We start from the raw sequence: 17,347 nt of genomic DNA, 5'->3' as shown, positions 1-17,347 counted from the left end.
CAATGGGATTCTTGTGTGGTCAGATCTGTTAGAGCTATGCTGGCTTAGGCTAGCCGAGGGTTTGGCCTCATGCACAGATAGTGACTGCATTTTGTCAGCACAAGTGCTGGCTACCAATTGTTACAGAGCTGCATTCTGTTCAGATTCATGTTTGACTGCTGCACTGCAAATTATTGACTGGCATTTTTAATCATAGGTGGGTTTGTTCCTGCTGGTAACAGCATCCATCCTGTTGAAAGTTCTTCCCACTGTAGTTAAGTGAATACAAGATTCCGAGTATGGATCAGGGGCCAGAGGATCCTCTCAGAATGTGTATCAGGAGCAATGTCAGTATGGCTGCTGAGAACCAAGATGACCCTCCTGAACCATCCTCATCAGAATGGCCTTGTGTTTCTAAGCAGTCTGAGGGGTTTATGATCGAAACAAAACCTCACTGCTGTTTACAAATGCGTGGCACGGAAGCACGGTGCCGGCTGTCTCACTCTGTGGGCTGTGCCACTCTGCAGGCCAGCACACTTGAAGGACATCTCACCACTGATATTGTGAAGCAAGCAGCACTCCAGTGACACCAATCTACCATGCACCAGTTCATGTGAGGCCACAGCACTTCTTGCCCAGACCCAAATCTTTCATTAATTCACAAAGCCTACACGCTTTCAGCGGGGCCTCTTGTGACAGGATGAGGGGTGATGGGTTTAGCTAAAAAAAGGCAGATTTAGACTAGAATTCTTTTATGTGGGAGGTGGTGAGACACTGACCCAGGTTCCCCAGAGAGGTGGTAGAAGCTCTATGCCTGGAAAAACTGCAGGTCAGGTTAGATGGACTCTGAGCAACCTGATTGAGTTGAAGATGTCCCTGCTCACTGCAGAGGAGGTTGGACTTTATGAGCTTTAAAGACCCCTTCTAACCCAAACCAGGCTGTGATTTTATGATAGAGAAGTCAGCTTAGCAATGTAAAAAGCAGGGAAGACCTGTGTGGTAAGGACTCACTGATCTAGCTGGTTGCTTTGGGTTTACTTGCTCTGTCAAATAAAGGTCAAGCTGATACGGTGGCCTTACCTAATCAGGAGGGACCCAGATGGCTGACAGCTGTTCTAGCCAGCTCAGGTCACTGTGGGTGATTTTAGAGGAGACCTCTTCCATCTGGGCTATTGTTAGACCCCATCATGAGTAAATGCCTCTACAGATGGGGTCTTACAGGGCATTCTGACATTCATCGCTGAGCACCCCTCAGGTAAGCCCATCCAGTGCCTGTGGTTGAAATACACAATTAATCTCTTGGGTTGTTTCAATGAGCAGAAGGAAGTGCCAAATCACACAGTTCATGCCTTTTTTTTTCCCTCCTTGCTTCTTTCCTAGACGAAGGGCTGTGGGATATGTTTGTGAAGGACATCCCTCGCAGCGCTACCTCCTACACGGTTGGCCTGGACAAACTCAAACAAGGTGTGACCTATGAATTTCGGGTGGTGGCTGTCAATGAATTTGGCTATGGAGAACCAAGTGTTTCCTCTGTGCCAGTATCAGGTAATCAGCCATTTTAAAAAGGATCTTTTCCAACGGAATTTCTTGGGGCTGGGGGAAAAGCCAACCAACCAACAACCAAAAACCCAACGACGAACAGCAGATTTTCTAGTTGCACCAAATAATCAAGGGCAGCTTGCTTACACTTGTTTTAGGATTAAAACCAGAGTCATACAGTGGTGAATCATGTTTGTTCTTACAGCATGCTTTACTCTCCAGAGGAAAAAGGTGTGTGTGCCATTTTAAAGGTTGACAAAGAACCTTCTCAGGAATTTCCTGAGTGTTTATATGTAGGATCTCTTGCCCTGAGACTAATTTACACAGCTTACAATTTATTTTGTCACCTTTCCTAGTCTGTTGTTTTCTTTGCTTCCTTATTTTTTTATGGTCCCAAGAGGTTCTCTGATTAAACATTTTCTATCTTATTTTATGTTTAGCTCTCAAAAATTTAGAAGGGTAGTTTCACAAAATTATTGCTGATCTCTTTTCTGCTGGCAGTTCCTGTTCAGTGTGATGCCTTCAGTCTCCTTTCATCAGAGCAGCTCACCGGTGATGCTCTCAGGCTTTTCCCACCCTCCCCCATCTCTTGTGCTTATTCTCAGTAAACAGGGCTATGGCCTAAACATGCTTCCAAAATCTCTCTGAAGCAGCCTGGCACAGGGGTTTTCTGAAGGAACTTCAGTGCCTCGAAAAAGTAAATTTCACTAAGCTTGCCACATCAGAGCAGCTGGAGTTCAATGGCCTGTTGTGAAGTGGGAGAGCTTGCCCTAAAAGCTTTGGTTGGGTCTCCTTTTACCCTTGCAGAAATAGCCCCTCCGCAGGTTTCTTTTGAGCAATAGTTTTCATCCTTGCTGTGTCAGCAAAAAGAGACAAGAGGAGTAAAAGAACCTGATAAAGTGGCTTTGTGATTCAAAATTCCGGAGAGTCCTGAGCACCTGGCAATGCTCCAGTATCTGGAGTGGCTTTTATCTCGTTGCTTCTCCGGTGAAAAGCATAAACACCATTCAACAGTTACCCAGCAGGCAAGAGTGGTAAACGCTGCTATCGCCCTCACGACTGCGTTTGTCCTTACACAATTAACCACTTAGCCTGTGAGAGCTGTCTATGGATTTCCCTGTGAGTGCTACCCTTGCTTTTCTCCTTCAGGACAAGGGCATAGACAACCCACTTCAGACACCAAGAGTCAATGTTTTTCCTAGCTGTGGTTTCACAGAGGCTGTAACACAGCAAAGGGTCACTGCTCACATCAGTCTATCCCCTCTTGAAAGACCCTGCTCCTCTGAAGCTAGGCATGCATCTCCTCATGGTGCTTTTAACAAATAGACTGCTTGTTTCTAAATTCTCCACTTGAACAGGACTATTTAATTCACCTCCTTTTGATGCTTCAGTGTTCATCTCAAATTGCTGCACAAAAGTAAGAGGTTTCTGTTGAGATTCACAGTCATAAAGGTATAGAGCATTTTAGGCTGGCCACTTCAGCTAGCACAGGGAGGTATAAACTGTACTGAATCTGCTCAGCCCATCATGGCTTGTGCAGTTTGCCTTGAGGACTTTATTGGCCTGGCTTGGCCTCCTAACAAAGAAAGAGTGTGGCTTCTTTTCACTACTGCAGAATACCCAGTGATCTGGAACAAATTTGAGCTCATATCATCAGGCTTACAACAGGCTTGTGTCTAGATCCAGGGCTTAGGACAGCTGGGGAGGATGCCTGGGTTTAGTGATAGTGAGGGTTTGAAGTTGGTCTCCTGGCACAAGCCATTCCTACCAGGTGTTCTTCTACCTAATGGACTACAGGGAAATGATATAAAACTGCTGGCTAGTGCTCCAGCAGCAGCATTTCTTCACAAAGCTGAGGGATGCTGACAAAGAGAATATCACCTCAAGAAAACAACAATACCTATTACTTTAAACCAAGACTGGCAAGATAACCCTAGCAAGGGGGAGCTAGTATCATTTTGCATCTCCAGTTAAGGTCAAACAGGGTGAAATGACTTGAGATAACACAAAATCCAGGCAACTGAATTGATATCCATGTGCACATCAGCCTTGGCTGATGGGGAAATGATATAGAGTAGCAAGAGAATGTTGGAAGTCAGAGTTAATGGAGGTACTGAAAGGCACTGAACCAAGTGTACTCTGTTCCCTGGCACTAGCTGTATTTTTCAAACTGCCACTGAGCAGCATTTTGGCCAGACAAGCCTCTTAAAAAGCAGAATAATCACAGGTCACGACAGATATATTAGTGATTCCTTTGACCCAGGGAGTACTAAGCATAGCAGAGCAGTCAAGGAATGTAGGTGTGCCAAGCTGTGGGAAGAAACCTCCCTCTCTTCACTTGGTGATAACTTTTTAGCTAAGGGATTCTGGAGTTCTGCTTTGGATGTGTGAAAGATGCTTGTAGGGATGTTAGAGCCATGGTAAGCTCCTGTCCTCTTTGTCATCTTAGAGTGTCAGCAAGCCCCTTGAAAGTCTGACTCCAGAGTGTTACCTCCTTTGAACACCTCTCTCCTGGACACTATTAGAGATGCAGTATTCACTCTGGGGAACAAGAACAGTTTGAAGGACTCTAAAGTGGAATTGTTATTTGGTCTTCGCTCTTTCAGCACAAACAGAAGCCCCTTTCTATGAGGAGTGGTGGTTTTTGCTGGTGATGGCTCTCTCAAGTCTGATCCTTATCCTTCTGGTGGTGTTTGCATTGGTCCTGCATGGCCAGAGCAAGAAGTACAAGAACTGCAGCACAGGTAAGACATCAGCTGCATGCCAGGCACATACTAACATTCAAGAGCTGTATTCACTTTGAATCCCTGGTTTCACCAGCATGGGTGCTCTTTAAGGGCATTTTGTTTGGCAGAAGACTTGGATCTTTTTGCTGCCTGGTTTGGTAGAATTGGCCTTAGCCCATAGTCATTCTGGGCAAAGAGTGCCTGTTCTTAGCAGTTTTTGAATGCTAACCAGCCATGAGCTTGGGTACAACAGCATCTGGAAGTCCCAGGGACTGTAGCAGAAGCCAAGGAGTCTGGGTCAAATGCCTGGCAGAAGACCACAAAAAAGGATGAACTAGGATTTCATTTAGCTTTGTCATCATTCCCTGATAGATGGGGAGAAGGAGAAAGATTTTGCTTTCCCGTGACTGTACCCAATGCAAATATTCTACACCTATGTTGTGAGGACTATATCACAACTCTTTTGTAGTAAATAGAAATAGAGTGTCTTGCAACTCACATTCATTCCCTAAGCCAAGCTGCACTTGCTGGGCTGGGGTCCAAGAAGCTAGGAGGTGTCTTGGTTATCTGGGCATGTTAGACTTCAGTGCATAGTGAGCATCAAGCTTTGATTTTTTCTTTAGTTACATTTTTTACCAGCCTCCTTTCTGAAAGGAAACAGGAGCTACCTGTTAGGAATGTTTAAATAGTCCTCTTTCTGAACACCTACTTCTTGAGCTCTGAATATTTTTACCTTTTCTTCTCCCTACATGCTAAAGGCCTGGAAGGGTTGTTCACCTGGTTTTCTCTGATAGCCTCCCCCACCTCCAGCAAGCTATTGCTCTGGTGTTAGGGGATGCCAAAAAAGGCACATTAATGAGTAGGACAAGGTGGATGGGTCTTTGCACTACCCATTCATAGGGATTAATGTAAAGAAGGAGTCTTCCAGGCAGTACTTAGTAATTCAGTCCCAGAGTGAAGATCTTTTCTTTCTTTATAATTCACTTCTAACAAGGATTAGAAAATCAGATTTCAGTCCCATGAGATATCAGATGTATGAAAACCTTGGCATTTTACTGAGCTAATACTTTTACATATTTGTATGCATAGCTCATAGGAAATCTCTCACCTACTTAGTTTCCCTCTGTGTTTGGGGGACAGATGTGAAAAGACAGTTCTGACCTGTACTGTCAGGTATCAGTGTTCACACCGAGTCTTAATGTAGCACTGAAACTGAAGCCAAGGCTAAAGTCCCTGCCTGCTGCAAAGCAGCAATATGCAACCAGTCCTCCTGCCCAGGACATGAGCTGAGCTCACACCTTTGGGATTACAAAGAACAAGCTTGGGAGAGAATAAGCTCTTGCTATATTTGATCCCAAGGAATAACACACTTTGCTGTATTTTCCCTCTTCTGCAGCCCCTTGTCCTTTCCCCTGCCTTAGATTACCCAGGGATTTCTGACATCTGTATCTTATCCTGATTAAACCCCTTGTCTTTTCCTCATTTTCTATCCATTACTCTCTTCTCTTGCTTTCTTGTTTGCTTTTTATTTTTCTCTCCTTTTCCTCTTTTTCTGCCCTTCCTAGTTTTACATTCTCTTGCTTTGCTTCAGTCAGCATGTGCAGGATTCACAGCACCCAATTTAGGACATCTTCAGTGGCCACCTGAATTAGTCACCTGGTTTCTATTTATAGTCAAAAAACAAGACTAAGCACTTTGGGGGCACAGTTGATCTGTGCTGCTTTAGATACTTACCTCTGAATGACATGCAGCCACCCATGACTCCTCCTTTTCCCCTCTTTTGGCTCCTTCTACCCATTCGTGTTCCTGATAAGCTCCTCTCCTTCACTGATTGTTCTCATTTGCCAGAGCTTTTCAAATAACCAGTGATGTCATAAATTGCAAAGAAGGGAAAGTTAGCTCTTATAGGTTTGGGGGTGGGTTTTTTGCGGGGGGAGGGAGGGAAGTGCCTTTATTTTAGCCGATTCTTTCATTGTTTGGCTCCAGGTAAAACAATCTCCAATGTGGAAGAGTCAGTCACCCTGGATAATGGAGGCTTCACTGCTCTGGAGCTCAACAGCAGACACCTGAACATCAAGAGCACCTTCTCAAAGAAGAATGGCACCAGGTAAGGAGCTGGGAACACCATGTTCTTGGAAATGGCTTCTTATCTAGCTTCAAGCAACAGCTAAATAGGCAAAGGGGAGAGACTGTTGTCTTGGAGGATCTAGGGAGGACTTTAATGCACAAATCGCTGCCCCAGGCTGTGATTCTGGCTTCTCAGCATGGTTTAATTAATTGTGTCATTTCAGAGAAATTACAACCTCCCATACACTCACCCTTTATGTTTCTCAGGTCTCCTCCTCGCCCAAGCCCAGGGGGGCTGCACTACTCTGACGAGGATATCTGCAACAAGTACAACGGAGCTGTGCTGAGCGAGGGCTTGGGCCTGAATGAAAAGCCCTTGGAAGTGTCAGAGTCAGAGGTAAGGGTTTCCCTTTGCCTTGCCAAGTGTTGCCCAGCTACTGCAGACATTCATTTCTCTGCTGAACCCTGGCAAAACCTTTGAAGTCTCAATCCAATACCTGCATTATACTGTGGTGTCACTGTTTGTCTGTCTTGGGGACTTCAAATGTCCAAATCACCAGGCTGTTCCCATCACATCTTAAAATTAAAATGTCAGAGGAAAGACAGACAAGCAGGGCCCAGCCAGGGCAGATTCCAGACCTGGCCTTGGCAAGTACTCATAGTTCTGCAGCATCACATAGAAAGACAAGAGCAGTCAGCTGGTATGTGCTGAGCCCTCTGGAAGGGGCTGCACATCCCCTTCTGCCTGCAGGCTGCAAACCTGGAGCACTTCTGGGAAAACACATCTGTGCTGCAAAATAACCAGCTGGCTGCAGCTGCTGGCTGGATGAGGCTGAAGGTGAGACACTCTTTGGATTAGTACACTGACTGAAGCATGGGATGTCGTTTGAAGTTTTCACAGTGCCTTTTTTCAGGCAGCTGCAATGAACATCAAGATGTAGAAGAGTGGTCTGGATTAATGATAACTGCTGCCTCTGTTACAGCAGGAGTAAGTGAGGAATGAGTAAGCTGCCAGGGAGCACATGGCTATGGGTATGAGAGCCTAGCATTCAGGTCTCTGAACACTCCAGCCTGCAGCCTTAGTCTAACTCAAGAGTATTCTTCTGCTCAGGTTGCCTTTAGTCTCTTTTAGCCAAGCAAGGTAGGTGCATGCTAGGCATTACCTATCTGGCAGTGCTCCACCTTGTGTCTTATCTCCCCTTGAAGAAGAAAAAAGAGTTTGTGGTCTGTGAAAGTCCAACAGTGACCAGGGGTGAATAGCCAGACTTCAAAGGATAATCCAGAAAGGTAAATCTGTCTCTTAGATCATGTGTTGTCCGCTGAGATCCTGACGGATCCGAACTGACAGCGCAAGAAGCGAGCAGTGGGCCAAACCACTCCAAACCTGACCCTTCCAGCAAGAATAAATCAAGAGCAGCAAGCAGTGAAAGAAGATGACAGTTTTCATCTGTAGCTTTTCTGCACCTGCAGCTACAGCTGCTTTTCCTGGCTACCTAGCATCTCACCTCCTCTTAATTACCATGGACAGCCCGCTGCTTTGTGCTGCCCTGTGGCCAACCCCCTGTGCAGGCAGCTTTCCTGGGTGTAGCTCAAGCTGCTGCCTCTGCAATGCACAAGAGTTACCCTCCAGATTAAACCCATAGTGCTTTGGTCATGTCACTGTAACAACCCCGCATTAAACCTGTCATTAAAACAGTTTGCTGAGCATGATCAGGAATTTAGCACTGGCACCTTTTGACATTAATTTCTATGCCCCATGTGGTATTTCCTGGTAATGCTCAGAAGTCTGCTTGCAGGGTGTCATTACTGCCTTCCCTCTCTGTGCATTGTTCATACAGTGCAGAAAGTGAGGTTGGTTGGTTTGTTTGTTTGTTTTCTTGGGCTATTATTAATATTATTTATTTACTGTGTGTTGCAGTCAAGCCCCCAAGCTCTCAGTTGAGATTCTAGTGGGTTTGTGAATCTGTTTGTGCATGTGAGTATGTGTACAAAATGTGTCTCCTGTTTTTCCTTGGGGCTTAGATATGCAGCCCTTCTGTATAATGTCTTTGATGCTTGGTGGGTTGTTGTTTTTTTGGGTGGTTTTGTATGTGTGTGTGTGCTGGGGAGTGCTTTTAGGCATGAAATGTTAATATGCTCCCAGTAGAGGTAGCAATAGGAGATGCTGCCTTTTGATCAGCCTGAAAGTGCTGTTTACATTGGCTGCTACAGACAGGAGGTGAGAGGAGGGTACAGATGTTTGACCACTCTCTTTTCAAGTATCCCTGTACCTATTAACTCCTCCTGTTTGTCTTTGCTGCTCTATTTTGCTCCTGTCCTCAAAGGAGATCTTAACAGAGCAACTGTTTCCCAAGCATTTCAGGATTTCCATCTCTTTTAGCAGGCAGAAACATTTCCCATTGCACGAAGAGTTAAAGCTACCTTTCTGCATAAGGACTCTACACAGGCTTGGTCCTCTGCAGCAAAGGGGACCCTGATGCTGTTTCCCCTAATACATCTTTGTGTGGATCTCAAATCTACTTAATGTGATGTGCATAAAGGCAGGCAGGACCAAAAACTAGGCTTTTGCTTTCAACTTGCATGTCATCTTGCTGCTTAGCCTTACCCTCCTTGCCTGAGGTGTCAAGATTTTACATGGAAAAGAAGGAAGCTCACTGGCTTCACGTCTCATGGGGTTTACTGAGCATGAAGAAGTCTGTGAGACTGCACTCACAAGCCAGCTGCCTGGGAGCCTTCCTCCAAGCTCCCTTCTGATGAAGGGAGCAAGAAAGAAACAAGGAGAAAATTCAAGCAGACCAGGCAGTACTCTTAATATTCATAAATCAAGTGGTTAACTTACTCCATGTCATGAAAGCCAAGCACCAGTACTGTTAATGAGGTTATAGTAGTTTAATTGGCAGGTATGGAGCAAGTGAGTGCTAAGAGTGTAATTTCTCAATGATTAATAATAATAGGCTTTTAGATAATGAGTCAAGTGGGCAAAGCTCTGGACAGATAATCTGAAGAAATTGGGTGCTCACCATGTACAGAAATTTGATGATTTATCTGCGATGTCATCCAGTCATGGAAGAGCAGTTTTACAGGAGCAGAGGGGGAGGTGATGTTTGTTTGTTTGTTCTCACATGTCCTTGTGGTTTCCCAAAAGCAGTTTTCAGGAGATCACATTCTCACAGACTGCACACACTAGCAGCCAGTACCAAATGCTGGCCGCGCTCTGCTCTTCCCAGCTGCTCTCTGCAGTCCGACTTCTGCTTTCTCAGCTCCGTAGGAAGATACTCTACATTTCCACTTCACACTTAATAGGCAATAGGGTTTCACCTGAAGTGAAAGTGTTTCCAGTGAAGTCCTCCAATGGTTTTGATAAGTTGGGCAGCACATGGAAACCAGCTGCAGGTGACACATTAAATAAGCAAAGGTTCCCGTGCCCAGAGAAATCAGTTTGCCCACTAGGTTAGCTTGTCTGATTTACAGCATATTCATTTCATGTCAGCCAAAACAAACTGCTGGCATCCATGCTTTTTACCATAACCTCAGGAGGTTGTTTCTTATGCAGTCACTTTAAATAATAATAATTTTACTTTTAAAAAAGAAAGAAGAATAATTGGAAGTCTTTTCAGTTTTCCCATTGACTAATCAAGCCAGCTGTGGTCGCTGACTTGCCTCTGACCAGCACTTGTGCACTTCACGCTGGCAATAAACCACCTAATGGCCTCTCATTTGCTGCATTTGTTGTTTCATAGGCATCCCTGCACCTTTGGTTGACAGTCTGTAATGCCACCACACACCCAATCACACCCCAGCCTATGGAGGTTTCCAAGGTAACAAAGCCACAGTCGCAGCGAAGGGAGAAAACTGAAAACAAAGCAGAGAGCCCTGCAGCATTTCTATTTGCTCAATAATTTCATAAACCACTAAAAAGTAAGCCTCTAGTCTAAGCTGTCTGTATTGTCATGCAAAACAGGTTTATCTTGCTCCTCCTTGATATTCATCAGGGCAGAGGGGGATGTGGGATGGCAGTTCAAAGAATTTCTTGCTGGTGGGGCTGGTTATTAGTACCTTGTACAGAGCAGGCTTTGGAAGATTTGTTAGAGACATGGACAGAGCAGTCAGTTCCTGCCTGTCCTAAAGGGAACATGAAGAAAACCTGCTGTGTTGACACTGACAAGCAGGTTATCCTTTCCAGCATCATTACTATTTATGGTGAAAGTCTGAAGTTACTACAGCTTAGATATGTTTCATGGAAGTTGCTTCTGAAAGGCACTGGCCTTATTTACATCACATTAGTGTTCTCTTTGAGTTGCTATAATGGACTAATTAGCAGACAGATTATCAGCAGATGGTATTGTTCTAAATTCTTTTTTCCTGCTCATTGTATGTCCAAGTGACACTGTATTTCAAATGGCAGCAGCCCATCTAAAAGCCTTCCAAGTATTTCTCCTCTTTATTATGTTGACTTCTGGCAGTCTTGAAAGAACTTGGCTTAGGTACAGAAATTATATTAGTTTTGTGGGTGAGTATTTTTCTGCTGGCAATGGACAGAAACCAAGTGACTGCATCAATATTATTATACCTATCAAGTCATGTGTCAGCCTTCTGCATACAGCTTCTCAGCATTTCTTCTTGGAGATTCCAGTTGTCTAGATGTTTCTGTATGCCTGTGGGGACACCAGGCAGACCAGTAAGGAGCCACTAGAAGTTTGTGATGGTTTTTTTTTTCTCTTTATGCTCAACTCAGATGTGATCCATCTTTTCAGCAGGGACCTGGTTCTTTGTGGGCTGGCCGAGCTGTCTAAGTCTGTGAGAGTAATGGTGGATTGGGGAAGGAGTCAGAAGTCACGGCAAGGGCAGTGGCAGCATTGTGCCTTTGATGGAGGGAGCACACACATGATAGTTAGAGGAGCTGACACCTTCATGTGCTGCTTCTAGTGAGTGATCTATAGCCACTTACCTCTGCTCAGGGCACAACATTTTTTCTTATGGATGCCCATATGATTCCCCAGTTCCCCAGACAGTTTTTGTCTTAGCATTAGATGATGACACTGCAGCAGGTTGTTTGGAGATGCAGGCTGGTACAACCCTCTTGATGCTTGATAAGAACAGAGGAAACCTGGATTTAGAGATCCTTTGATCTGCAGGTAAAGTTGGTTGCTGCTTCTGCTGAGGACCAGCCTGCCTGAGCTGTTGCTGCCTGCTGCCACATCTGCAGTCATCAGAGGCACTCTTGTTGGAGCCCCTTACAAAAATAGACAGGGCAGTGCTGGCAGGATGCTCCCTGCAGTGGTGCCAAGGCTCTGGAGCTGCTCTCTGCACCCACTGGCTCTGAAGTGGTCCAAATCTGGGCATATTCCAGGCATGCCGCAAAAACCACCTGTTCAGGAAGGTCTTTGGAGGGAGTTGGGTGTTGGCTTCTGGAGGCTGGCAGCTGGTGCAAAGAAGGGTTTTTCTAGGAGACAGACCTGAATCCCTCCTGGGATAATTATTAAATGCTGGCAGGGTTTTGTTGTAATATTAATTATGTGTCAAAGCACCTGAAGCTTTGCATACTTAAAAACAACCAACCCGTACACAGCTCTGAAAGAGGCAAAGCCTGAGTAACAGTGGACAGGAGATCTTGCAAAGCTGTAAAGAGCTGCTTTGCTCAAACTTTTGGAAAACTCCAGGAAAAAAAAACCACTTCTCAGCTCTGTCCATCACCCCCTATGCTGGAAAATGGGCATGAAATAGTATCAAAGCAGCTATCTAAGCAAAGAAGTGGGATGATGGATGCAGTGCCCTTTTCAAATGATGGTTTGCAGGGCATTGGAGGATTGTTCTTCAGAGACCACTAAAAAGGAGCTTTAGAGGAGGAGAGACTAGTTGTGTGGCAGGCAGGATCAAGAAGGATGTGTGTGTGCTGTGTGGTGCCATAGATTAGGACGATACCAACCTTTTGAAACTAATTGCAGCAACTAACAGTTACGAGCGGCGCTTACCCATCTCTCTCTCAGGCAGCTACTACTTTGATATTTAATTGCCTTTAGAATCAGCTATGCAGATTATCAAGGGGAAGGAAAGGAATAAAAGTTTTTACAGGCTGAAAGCAGAGATTTTTGAGAGTAGACTTGAGAAATGGAAATGTTTGGGTAAATGTTTATGTGCTGCATGGGATATGGCTGCTACTGGTGGGAGCATTAGTAGGAACAGAAGGAAGATCTGCACTTGGGTACCGTGGCCAAGGCTTTGCTGTGGTCCCCCTGTGCTTGAAGGAGATGTACAAGCCCTCTGTGATTCCACCAGCTGTATCACAGCAGCAGCAGTGCTTTAGAGGAGGGGCAGATGCACAGAGCTTATCTGGTTACATCTCAGTAGAGCTCCTGCTTGATATTGATAGGAGCTTTGAAGCTATCCAACCACCATGCATAAATGTTTCAGGGGTAAGATCCGCTCTGAACGCAGGGCTGTGCCTGAGCCATCCCAAGGAAGCAGCCCCTCCTGCCTGGCAGCTCTGCTTTTCCAGATTTTGCATTCTCTTTCTTCTTTCTTCTGTCACTGCTGGTTGTGCTCCTTGTTGTAGCACCAATATTCAGCTGGAACATTCAGAGCTGTTTGCCTGGGAAAAAAGAAAAGGTGATTTGTTTTGCTTAATTCCCTTTCAGTGGTATAACTGATTTTCAATACTTAATGGGGCTGACAAGCCAAACTCAGAGCACTGTGCAGGTGGCCTGGTCTGACCACCAGCACCAGCAGCATGCCTGTCTGATGTCAGTGTGTCTTCAGAGAAGGCATTCTGTCTGTCTTTTTTGTCAAAGGAAAATGAGATGTTCTCAGCTGCGCTTGTAGTTGCAGCCCTCTTCATTTTGTGACTGAAAGCTGTTGGTTCCCCTGACACCTCCACACTTCCCTTCACCTATTGCCACAAGAGGAACTCCTAGCTCCTGTCGCCTGGTTCTGCAGTGAATTTGAAGGGCTTCCTGTGCACCTCTTCCCACCAGCATTCATTGGGTGACTCTCTCCAGCAGCACAGCCTGGCTAAGCCAGAGCACAGTGCTTTTCCACAGACCAGCATCTAATACAATTGGACAACAAAACATCCTACCCTAAAAGGTAGGATGGTTTTAGCCTGAAGAAGAGGAGGCTCAGAGGAGACCCTATTGCTGTCTATGACTACCTGAAGGGAGGTTGTAGCCAGGTGGGGGCTGGTCTCTTCTTCCAGGCAACCAGCACCAGAACAAGGGGACACAGTCTCAAGCTGTGCCAGGGGAGGTTTAGGCTGGATGTTAGGAAGAAATTCTTTACAGAAAGAGAGATTGGCCATGGGAATGTGCTGCCCAGGGAGGTGGTGGAGTCACCATCACTGGAGGTGTTTAGGAAGAGACTGGAAGCGGTGCTTGGTGCCATGGTTTAGTTGATTAGATGGTGTTAGATGATAGGTTGGACTTGATGATCTCAAAGGTCTCTTCCAGCCTGGTCTGATCTGGTCTGGTCTATTCTATTCTATTCTATAATTACAGCTCCTGTCAGCTGGCGAGATTAAACCTGTCTCTAACTTCTTTCAGAGTGGAACAGGCTAAATCAGAGATGCTAATCGCTGATGATTATTTTTCTTTGATTGTTTTTTGGTTTGTTTCTTTTTCCCCCCTGATGTTCCAGGCCACTGACTCAGATTATGAAGACGAGTTGCCAAAGCACTCCTTTGTGAACCACTACATGAGTGACCCCACGTACTACAACTCCTGGAAGCGGCAGCAGAAAGGGGTGAAGCACCCAACGCCCTATAGATACGAGGAGTGTGCGGCCAGCGAGGCAGAACCCTATTTCCAGACTGTCATCACGACACAGAGCTCAGGAGGGGTGTACACCCCAACGGGACAGCCCGCGCCCGGTTCCAGGACTCCCGTGACAGGCTTCTCCTCCTTCGTCTGAGACGGGGCTGGGGGCTGCAGCCGAACCGCCGGCGGCACAGGGGGGGCCCCGTGGCAGTGACTTGTGTGTGCGTGACCGCTGCGGTGAACTGTGGGTAACTTCTCTATCAGGGTAGAAACGGGATGGGAAAGGCCAGGGTGGTTTGGTGGCTTGGTTTTGTTTGTTTTTTCTTTTTCTGGAGACAATCAACTCTAAACCCATGGAGCTGAACCTTTGTTTAAAGAGAAAAGGACACGCATACACACACACACAAAAAAAGGGATTCTGGAAAGTGATGATTTTAACCACTTGTGAATAGTAGGGGTTTTTTAAACTGCTTTTTGTAACACTGCTTCAGGAAGCAGCTCCCATGCCCTTCTCTTCCCTGTTTCTTTCTTTCTCTCCCCTGCTCCTGTCCTCTTCCCCCCCCCCAAATTCCCAAACAAGGAGGTGAATTCCCTAGGTGCAATGAGTGACTTTGTGATGTGATTTGAAGAGAAAACATAAACCCTCCCAGGCTCCTTTCCCCCCACTCTTTTCTTTCTTTTCCTTTTTCTTTTTGTTTTTTTTTTTTGTTTGTTTGTTTTTTTAATTTTTCACCATCGTCAAGGTTAAGTAGAAAAACACAGAAAAGGGACAAATTTTTATGTGAAAAGCAGACATCTCCTCTCTCCCCTTCTTATTGCTGCTCCCCACGTTTGGATCGACTCAGGCTCAGATGTGCCACTGTGTCTGCTCTAGGTTCACTACTGGTGTGTGTACACTGAATTGCTGACCTGCTTTTCTTGTTCAAGTGGGACCTGCTGCATTCTTTAAGTATTCCAACTCCAGGGCCTTGGGAAGAGGAGATGGCTCCAAACAGCACTGTAGGCAGCAGTGAGTGAAGCAAGGGGGAAGAATTCCGATGCAAGGTCAGTTTATTTTTGGTGTGGCTCTAATCCTCCCTCGTGGGCTGCGTGTGCCATTGGAATTGATCATTTTTTAAGAGTCAGAGGACACAACCCAGCAAGCCAGAGGAATCTTTCAATTAAGATTGCAGTGACAAGCGAGAGAAGTCTACTAATTGATGGAGTTTTTGATCATCAAAGTTATCCTGCCCTGTCAATTGAAGTTGAGCATCCTTTCTCGCTCAGACCCTACCGTGCTGCTTACTGGCCTGCACAAAAAGTACAGGGGAGCTGGGTTTGTCTGATTTTATGGGTTTTTAGTACAAAGACACATCAGACAGGTGAGGTTTGGTGTCCACAGGTGCCTTTTATTGATTCCTCAGCTTTGTATCTGGGAGAAGCAACAAAGTGTCTCCAAATAAAGCTGAGCGGTTTTTTCAAGCATTAGGGTCATGAATTACCTTGTGCACGTTTACAGTCTGCTTTGTGCACTTCAAGCTACAGCCTTTGGAAAGAAGAGAGGGGAATTTTAGTTGATTTTCCATCTTCTTGTATAGCTTCCTTTCTGTTTTCTTTCCTGTCCTTTTCCCGAGTCTGTCGTGTTTAGCAGCAAGTTGTTTACTCGCAGGGAAGTTGTCAGGAGTTTAAAGAATCCAAGTCCAGCCCTTGGATCCTAGCAACAGTCCTGGATGAGAGTTAGAAAGGTGAATTTGGAAGCAGGCAAGTCTCTGCCACTCCAGCATCTGGCATTTCCTCGCAGGTGGGTGTAGGTCAGCTAGGAAAATTGGTATCTTGCTGATGCTGCATCAGAGCATGTGTGAGCACTGTTCCTGTCCTCTCTGGAGGGATGTGAGAAAACTGTGGTGCTGGGAGGTGGCGGCTTTGAGGCAGGTTGCTAAAACTGACCTGGAATTGATTACAGTGGCTACTTGTTCCTGCCCTTGAGGGCCGGTTAGAAGCAGCCTGGTGGCACCTCTCCTTAACAGCTGTGGCTCAAGGGCAAGCTCAGCCTTGCCTGTCACATTTCAGTGCCTCTTGGACAGGGCAAATGATCTCAGAACTGCTTTTACTCTTTGGCACTGCCTCTGAGCACTGCTGCTCTTGGTGCATACAGATTCTGTGTCGCTTTGGCACTGGATTGCTGTTCCTCTCCAAAGGTTCCAGAAAGAAAAAGTTCAAAACCAAAAACTCCAGTTGGGGTGTTTAAGGGCTTTTGAGTTTGAGATAATGATCCACACTGATTAGATGGCAAGGGATATGCAAAGACATGAGCTTGAGCCAAAAGCCTGTGAGCCATCCCCCTCTCTGCACCTGGATAGGATGTGCGTGGGATGGAAAAGGGGCTCCAAAGAGGATGACGTGGAGCTGACTGAGAAGAGGAATGCAAAGCAAACAAAAACCCCGCTGCCTTCTGTGCACTTTGACTGTTGTTCTCTTAAGCCATATTGACTTTGCTTTAATTACTGAACTGACAAAAATTTGTTTGCAGTCTTTGATTTTTTTTTTTATTTTGTCTTATTTTATTTTTGTTTCTTAGACAAAATTATCCATGTGACTTTCTGGTTTTGTTTTCCTTCCCATTTGTAATTTCCTGCCTCTGATTGCATCTTTTTGAACACCTTGTTTTATACACATGTGGCATAGCAATGCAGTTGCTGTTGGAATCCTAACGGCGCTTATCCAACAGGGACAAGAGGTAGTGCTACAGGAGGAGCCTTCCAAGGACCACTGAGGGTTTAGGGATATAGGTAGTAGAAAGTAGATTGAACACCGAAGACTTTGCCCCAAAGGACAGTGTAGTGCAAGTAGTTCCAGATCTCCTGAATATTGCCAGGTCTGAATTGGTGTAAGGGGCTAACTCCCTCTGGCTGATCTGATACCGTGTTGAGCAAAAGAAAAAGGCAAAGAAACCCCAGGGAATAAAGGAAATGGACTCTGGGCCTTGCCCCACTGAAGGACAACATGGGGAGCAGCATGATCTGCACAAAGCAAGGGTAGAGACTATTCCTTTTTCTCTCAGAACCACCTGCAACTAAAAAGCCTGAGCTTGCTAAGGAGCTGCTCTATGGCCCTTTCCTTCCAACAGCTGCCAGACAGCAGGTTAGGTGGGATTCCTTTAGGACCCATTGATCCAAACAAAGGTATTTCTGCTCCAGTCCACTCCACACTATTGTCACTCTCTGTCATGCATTGTTTAGGAGTTGGCTTTTCTTCCATGTGGGTTTGTTTTACTTAGGCAATTGCAGAGTGTGGAGTTTCACTGCCCTG

General features: G+C 45.6%; 1 protein-coding gene across 2 annotated transcripts in view; it reads left to right on the top strand.

Moving 5' to 3' along the window:
* The window catches only part of SDK1 (sidekick cell adhesion molecule 1), a 443,236-nt gene extending 428,618 nt beyond the window's left edge, over window positions 1-14,618 (top strand). For both annotated transcript variants that reach the window (XM_054180334.1, XM_054180333.1), the window contains 5 exons: window positions 1,360-1,524; window positions 4,125-4,262; window positions 6,231-6,351; window positions 6,579-6,708; window positions 13,941-14,618. In XM_054180334.1, coding sequence (XP_054036309.1) covers window positions 1,360-1,524; window positions 4,125-4,262; window positions 6,231-6,351; window positions 6,579-6,708; window positions 13,941-14,213 — 827 coding nt within the window. In that variant the 3' untranslated portion in view covers window positions 14,214-14,618. The remainder of the gene's footprint in view (window positions 1-1,359; window positions 1,525-4,124; window positions 4,263-6,230; window positions 6,352-6,578; window positions 6,709-13,940) is intronic.
* The last annotated feature ends 2,729 nt before the right edge of the window (window positions 14,619-17,347 follow it).

This window comes from Dryobates pubescens, chromosome 4 (assembly GCF_014839835.1).
Source record: "Dryobates pubescens isolate bDryPub1 chromosome 4, bDryPub1.pri, whole genome shotgun sequence".
Taxonomy (NCBI): Eukaryota; Metazoa; Chordata; class Aves; order Piciformes; family Picidae; genus Dryobates; species Dryobates pubescens.
This window is presented reverse-complemented; position numbering and strand designations above follow the sequence as displayed.